Consider the following 8,034-nt stretch of genomic DNA (forward strand, 5'->3'; position numbering starts at 1 on the left):
TCAGAATAATAATGTCAACCTTCTTAGGTGCATGTAAGATGGAGCAGGTCGATGGTTCTCAACTTGGGGAGGTTTTGCCATCCAGGGGACACATATATGGCAGTGTCTGCAGACATGGTTAGGTACTTATGGGAACCCCACAATGGAAGAATTATCGAGCTCAAAGTGTCGATAACAATAATTCTGAGGTTGAGAAATTTTGGGGTAAGTGAAAGGCCTAGACGTTGGCAGGTCAAAGGTGATTTTATTTTGCTTTACGTCCTGGAGGTCACCTCTTTGGACAGAACTAATAATATCAAGTACACAGGGAATAACCATTTATAGTATCATGTTTTGCCATTTGTCAGTCACCACATAGGCTTGTAACAATATTACCCAATTTAATCCTCTCAAGAGAGCCATGCATTAGGAACTAGTTTGTCACATGAAAAGACTGAGACTTAAAAGGTTAATTGATCAGTCCAGCCGATGTGGCTCAGTGGTTGAGCATCGACCCATGCACCAAGCGGTCGCTGGTTCGATTCCTGGTCAGGACACATGCCCAGGTTGTGGGCCCGATCCCCAGTAGGGGGCGTACAGGAGGCAGCCAATCATGTTCTCTCTCATCGATGTTTCTATCTCTCTCTCCCTATCCCTTCCTCTCTCTCTAAAAATCAATAAAGGAAAAATAAAATTTTTTTGAAAAAAATAAAAAGGTTAATTTATCCAGAGTCCTTCGGCCATGGAGGGTCAGAGGTAGGTTGAGAACTCAGGACTCAGTGTTCTGACTGTTGACTCTGTTCTAGTTTCTCTGTAAATAGAGTCTCCAGCTTCAGGTCTGAAAGGATTTCTGCTGTCAGTAATTGACAGGAATTATAGCTGAAAATACAGAGGACAATTTTAGCTTACTGAAATCAAATTTTTTTTTTTCTGAGTTTGTGATTTTGCCCTTGTGCTACTTTGAACAAAGAGACAGCGCATTGGCTGACATACTCTGTGGGCTGTGGTTGATCCAGAGGTGAGAACACATCTGTGCGCTGGTATGCTGTGGGATTCCCAGGTAGCTCAGAGAAAACCCTTAGAGTGTGTTGTCAGTCCAAGTTGCACTTGTCAGAACTGATCAACACATGGTGATCTAGGTGGGACTTTGCTCCTAGGAAGGTGGATAGACAGTAATGGTCTGCCCCATGCAATCCTGTGAGGTCCTCTTCAGGACCACATCCTCTCCCTACGTAACTAGGCAAGAAGCACTCGTAAGCAACCTGTAACTGCAAGGGCTCAAGGCCTGGGTCAGAGGGGTTTACACCTCTTTCTCCAGAGGACACAGCAGGCATGTGGAAATTTTACAATTTGGATGCCTAATGAGAGTCCCCGGTCCATCCCTGAGCACTTTGTTAACTCCCAGTGATTATTACCTAGAGGCTGTTGGCTGAGGAACTTTTCAAGTAAATTCTGTCCTCCTTAAATATTGGTTTGTTGTTTTTCCAGCCCTAAAATCTTGGCATGTGCACATCTATTGTCTTGATTTAGGAACTTACCCGGAGCAGCTATTTTTCCCCCTTAGGAAATTTTATTCACTGTGTGTTACTATCACACTTTGAAGGTTCCTGTGGAGTACTCAAAAATATACTAGATTCTATTATTTTGGTCTCCATGTTCTACTTCTTTTGAAGAATAAATGCTAATAGCACCAAACAGTTTTTTTTATTCATAAATAAACCATGCTTCATAAAAGTGGTCTCCTCTGACTACAAATTACTTTTACCAGACATTAGTGCTTGTCATTTAGATAAATATTTTTCAAGAGTCCACTGAGGCCAGGTGACATATAGAGGCAGGGCACTGCTCTGCCCTGGAAAATGTCATTTACATGTAAGATACAATTTCAGGCTATCTCTTGGGGACAGAAGTGGCTAGTGTGTCTTATGCCTTTACTTTTCTCAAAACAGTCCTTTGACATCATGCTCTTACATTTATTTTTCATGTCATGAGTTAAGCCATTTGAATGATTAAGTAAGATGACACTGTTTAGGGCGGTGCTTCTTAGATGTTAATGCACACCTGAGGCTCTCGCTAACAGGTAGATTCTGTGTTTCCAGCCACTTCTGAGGTCAGGCGTATGCTCTTGGGCAAAGGATCACATTGGAGTAGTGAGCTTTTAGAGGACACTGATGGTTTGAAAATTTGAACCCGGAGCTAAGGATGGCACCGAGCTTATTACATTAAATTTGTTTTTCCCATACTGCTTTTTGCTGTATTATGAATTGTTCTGTAAGCATAGAGGGGTTTTGCTAAGGGGATGGATCCTATTCCATGGCAAACCATATATTTGTAAATTTAACAAATTAAATAATGTTTGGTTTATTTTTATAAAAAACCACCTGTTTTTGCCTGGAAAGAGATTTTCACACACACACCCCCCCCTTTAAAAAAAGATATCTGAACAATAAGTAATGAATATTACCATTTCTGGTCATTAAAGGCATTTTTTTAGATGGTGCACCATCTTTTAAATTGTAGAACAAATTTACAATATCCTTGACCATTAAATAGCACTTAAATTTTTTTTCTTTGTAAATGATGTTTATAAACATAGCTAAGGGAGCCACTTCAAATGGTTCCTCTGTGCTTTTTGATATAAGCTGTTTCAATCACCGGGTATTGGTGAGAATTAAGAGACTCATAGCTTTCCATGTCCCGTCATGTTAACTTATTTTGTAGGAAAATCAAATCTGGCACCTTCCAATGAACTTCTTTATCTCTCTAATCTAAAAACAGATGGGACACATTCTGGGGCACGGAGATGACTGCTGTCTGTGGGTTTCCTTTACTGTGGCAACTGCGTCTTCGTTCTCTCAAGGTTTGCCGGAAGTCCTTTAAAAGCAGGAACAGCTCACAGATGGCAAGAAGGTTGTGATGTTGAAAATGAATGTATTCCCAGTCATGAGCCGTGCGGCTGTCAAAGGGTTCCCAGCGGCAGGTCTTATCTGTACGTGGAGGTCCCAAAAGGGGATAAGTGAAAATGCATCCTGGACCGTGTTTGGTTATTCTACCTGGTAGCTTGGATTTAAGCTATTTTGGAGAAAGAGAAAAGATGAGAGGAGGCAAGAAATGGGAAGGAAAGTCTTCTTTCTGCCTTCACACAGGCTTCTGCATCTTCCATTTACAGCGCTTCATCACAGTGTCAGAGCAAAAGTGGCTTTTTTTTTTTTTTTAATCCTCACCCAAGGATATTGTTTTTATTTTTCTTCAGATAGAGTAGAAGGGAAGGAGAGAGAGGAGAGAGAGAGAGAGAGAGAGAGAGAGAGAGAGAGACATCAATGTGAGAGGGACACATAGACTGGTTGCCTCCCGCATGACCCTGACCAGGGCTGGAGATGAACCACAATGGATGTTCGTGGCCTTGGCAGGAATCGAACCCTCGACTGGTCTGCGGGTGGATGTTCTAACAGCTGAGCCAAACCGGCCAGGGAATGAAGGCTACATCTTTTAAAATGATTTTGTCAGTCTCCATTTTGCATTAGTTATATCTCAAAAGAGATTCACATCTTTTCCCCTTAAATTTTATTAGTTCCTCGGTCCCCTTTTTCACTTTGAAACGACGCTTCAAACAGCTGGATTTGTAGGTTATCTCGTTCTTTCAATTGGTGGCTTCAACAGTCTGTCTCTTTGGTCATGCAAACAGTACTTAGGAGAAGGTCCTGACTGGGACTGTAAAATGCACAATATGGTCACTGACAGTGAGAGAGAACCGTGTAGGTAATTGAAGGTAATTGAGTCATTTTCATTTATTGACCACCGTTTCAACTAAATTATTGTTACATCACTTAATGCCGATCACCTGCCTCTAGTCAATAACTCCCTAACACATCACTCTTGAAAGGTGTGTAGTCAGGGCAACACTTCCTCCATTACTGCATTGAACTGACCCTTTTCTCTCTGCTTCCCTCCAACAGATTGTTGACTGAGCTTAACCAAGAAGTCCATAGGCTGACACACGCTGACCTGACCTACAGCCGAAGAAAGGTGTTCTGCCTGCCCATCGGGGCCCCCTGTTGAGCGCTGATAACTTGGCTTCTTTTGTTGCCTGTGTAGAAAATTCTCTCTATTGAATTTTTTCCTTTTTTGCACATGGAACACAACAGCAAGGAGGGCAACGCAGGCTGATACGACCAGAGACCGCAGGGAGATTCTTTCACCGTGGGCCTTTGGGACTTTCCTCTAGTTGGCGTTCTGGACTTTGACAGAACCCCATCCAATCATTTCAGTTTTGCTGTCTTTTTTTTTTTTTTTTTCCCTTCTCACCACTACTTTGTATTTTATTTCTGTACTTCAGAGATGGGCTTGCAGACCACACAGTGGCCCAGCCATGGGGCTTTTTTCCTCAAATCTTGGCTTCTCATTTCTCTGGGGCTCTACTCACAAGTGTCAGAACTCCTGGGGTGCCCCAGCGTGTGCCGCTGCGACAGGAACTTTGTCTACTGTAACGAGCGAAGCTTGACCTCAGTGCCTCTTGGGATCCCGGAGGGCGTAACCGTACTCTACCTCCACAACAACCAAATTAATAATGCTGGATTTCCTGCAGAACTGCACAACGTACAGTCGGTGCACACGGTCTACCTGTATGGCAACCAACTGGATGAATTCCCCATGAACCTTCCCAAGAACGTCCGAGTTCTCCACTTGCAGGAAAACAACATTCAGACCATTTCACGGGCGGCTCTGGCCCAGCTCCTGAAGCTTGAGGAGCTACACCTGGATGACAACTCTATATCCACAGTGGGGGTGGAAGACGGGGCCTTCCGGGAGGCTGTCAGCCTCAAGTTGTTGTTTCTGTCCAAGAATCATCTGAGCAGTGTGCCCGTGGGGCTTCCTGTGGACTTGCAAGAGCTGAGAGTGGATGAGAACCGAATCGCTGTCATTTCAGACATGGCCTTTCAGAACCTCACGAGCTTGGAGCGTCTGATTGTGGACGGGAACCTCCTGAACAACAAGGGCATCGCCGAGGGCACTTTTAGCCACCTCACCAAGCTCAAGGAGTTTTCCATCGTGAGGAATTCGCTCTCCCACCCGCCGCCTGATCTCCCAGGAACGCATCTGCTCCGGTTGTATCTGCAGGACAACCAGATAAACAACATCCCCTTGACCGCTTTCTCTAACCTCCGTAAGCTGGAACGGCTGGATATATCCAACAACCAACTCCGCGTGTTGACGCAAGGGGTCTTCGATAATCTCTCCAACCTGAAGCAGCTGACCGCTCGCAACAACCCTTGGTTTTGTGACTGCAGTATTAAATGGGTCACGGAATGGCTCAAATACATCCCTTCCTCTCTCAATGTGCGAGGTTTCATGTGCCAAGGTCCTGAGCAAGTCCGGGGCATGGCCGTCCGGGAGTTGAATATGAATCTTCTGTCCTGTCCCACCACCACCCCCGGCCTGCCTGTCTTCACCCCGGCCCCAACTACAGCTGCTCCCACAACCCAGCCACCCACGCTCTCTGTCCCCACCCCCAGCAAAAGCTATATGCCTCCGACTCCCACCACCTCCAGACGCCCCACGATTCCCGACTGGGACGGCCGAGAAAGAGCGACCCCGCCGATTTCTGAGCGCATCCAGCTGTCTGTCCACTTTGTGAACGACACTTCCATTCAGGTCAGCTGGCTGTCGCTCTTCACCGTGATGGCGTACAAACTCACGTGGGTGAAAATGGGCCACAGTTTGGTGGGGGGCATCGTGCAGGAACGCATCGTCAGCGGGGAGAAGCAGCACCTGAGCCTGGTGAACCTGGAGCCCAGGTCCACCTACCGGATTTGTTTGGTGCCGCTGGATGCGTTTAACTACCGAGCGGTGGAGGATACCATTTGCTCCGAGGCCACCACCCACGCCTCCTACCTGAACAATGGCAGCAACACCGCTTCCAGCCACGAGCAGACGACGTCCCACAGCATGGGCTCCCCCTTCCTGCTGGCGGGCCTGATCGGGGGCGCCGTGATCTTCGTGCTCGTGGTCTTGCTGGGCGTCTTTTGCTGGCACATGCACAAAAAGGGGCGCTACACCTCCCAGAAGTGGAAATACAACCGTGGCCGGCGGAAAGACGACTACTGCGAGGCGGGCACCAAGAAGGACAATTCCATCCTGGAGATGACAGAAACCAGCTTTCAGATCGTCTCCTTAAATAACGATCAGCTCCTTAAAGGAGATTTCAGACTGCAGCCCATTTACACCCCAAATGGGGGCATTAATTACACAGACTGCCACATCCCCAACAACATGCGATACTGCAACAGCAGCGTGCCCGACCTAGAGCACTGCCACACGTGACAGCGAGGCCCGGCGTCACCCGTGACAGTGACACTCCCGAGAGAGCACTCGTGTGTGCCCGGAAAGACACGCAGATTACATTTGATAAATGTTACCCAGATGCATTTGTGCATTTGAATACTCTGTAATTTATACGGTGTACTATATAATGGGATTTAAAAAAAGTGCTATCTTTTCTATTTCAAGTTAATTACAAACAGTTTTGTAACTCTTTGCTTTTTAAATCTTAAAAAAAAAAAATAGTTGCTGAAGTACTGTACAGGGTTGTACAATGAGAACCCAATGCCAAGGCGAAAGAACCAGTGATTCTTCCTTATGATACACATGCACCACGTTGCAGTTGAGCTGTCTGGATAGATTCCTTTCTGAGAGCTGGTGTTCAGGTGACAGGGCAGATGAAGACGGACTCACTGGGGTCAGGTAAATGATGGGTCCACACAAAGAATGGCCCAGAGATCTTTATGCTATTTCTATTCTTCCTGGTCTGGAAGAAAAGCTAAAAACGCCAAACTATAAGAAAGGGAGGTAGTTACCCTGATTTGACCCCAAACAGGACATGGAGGACGCATCACAAGGAAGTCAGTTCCTGTGAGATAAGTTAACCTAAACTGGCAGAATGAAGAAAGTGAGGCGAGTTTTGTAAAGACCCTTCAGCCTGGGGGTTGGTGTCTGACCAGGAACTTAGAAATCACTCCACTGCCTCCCTGGCCCTATGTGATAACAAACTAGGGACCCGAGTCTGATTCAGGGACAGGTGTGACGTCCCCGCAAGAAAATTCCCTTTAAAAGTGTTGCTATTCAAATTAAATGTCAGGTTGAATCACATTCAACAGAGATATATGCTAGAATACTTTTTTTAGAAGAGGCTAATAAAAATAATGGGAAGATTATATTGAATGGAATTATTTTTGATAATGAGAATTATTTGGGTAGATTCATTGCAGCTATGTCAACATGATACAAAGACCAACAAGAGATCAAGTCTGGAATATAGTCAAACAACTTGTTATTTAAAAATTATTGATACCATGTAGACAAATCAAGTGATCGGTGGTTCTGCTGTACCGTCAACTGCCTTTGTTAGTATCATGTTGAAATAGCTTGAATTAATACCTTTACCCCCCTCGCAAATTCTTGTCTTCCAGTCACCTCACATATATTTTCGTAATTAGCTGTTTATACTGTGTTTGTTTTTCTCCCCCCTCTGCTCAAAATTTAAAAGAAAATTATGGACGCCAGTCTTGGTTGCACAAAAATATCCATCTACGCTTTAAAATGTATACTAGTTTTCACTGCTAACAATTCTATAAGGACACATCAACACTGGCCAAAATAATGTTTTTTTGTTTTTGTTTTTTTAAAGCAATATCGAGTTTCCTCCTTGGACTGACTTTGATCCTGTCCCATTTTTGAAATTTTATTTATTCCTTTTCAATCTTGGATGTTCCTCTTCTTTGGGAATTGTGGAGGGATAATCAATCTTACGTTCACAGGATAACAGATGAAAAATGAACAAGTCAGAGAGCCCAGGTTTGTTTCCCTAATCTTGGTAGGGCTGGGCACAGAGCACAGGGCATAGAGAAGAGAGGGATGTTCAGGCTTCAATCCAGATCATTTTGAGGCAATGCCCACCTTCAGAAAGCATATATAATTTCCTCCTTCCCATCCCTTAGATTTAGAAGGGCTATAGATCACATATATTATCTAAAAATTACACCCTTGGAAAATTGTTTT

The 8,034-nt window shown here is 44.7% G+C and overlaps 1 protein-coding gene across 1 annotated transcript in view; it reads left to right on the forward strand.

Moving 5' to 3' along the window:
- Nucleotides 1–7,622, forward strand: part of FLRT2 (fibronectin leucine rich transmembrane protein 2) — a 93,611-nt gene extending 85,989 nt beyond the window's left edge. The window contains exon 2 of the mRNA XM_036267472.1: nt 3,936–7,622. Within this exon, the coding sequence (XP_036123365.1) occupies nt 4,318–6,300 (1,983 nt within the window). The 5' untranslated portion in view covers nt 3,936–4,317 and the 3' untranslated portion in view covers nt 6,301–7,622. The remainder of the gene's footprint in view (nt 1–3,935) is intronic.
- The last annotated feature ends 412 nt before the right edge of the window (nt 7,623–8,034 follow it).

This window comes from Molossus molossus, unplaced genomic scaffold (genome assembly GCF_014108415.1).
Source record: "Molossus molossus isolate mMolMol1 unplaced genomic scaffold, mMolMol1.p scaffold_m16_p_1, whole genome shotgun sequence".
NCBI lineage: Eukaryota > Metazoa > Chordata > Mammalia > Chiroptera > Molossidae > Molossus > Molossus molossus.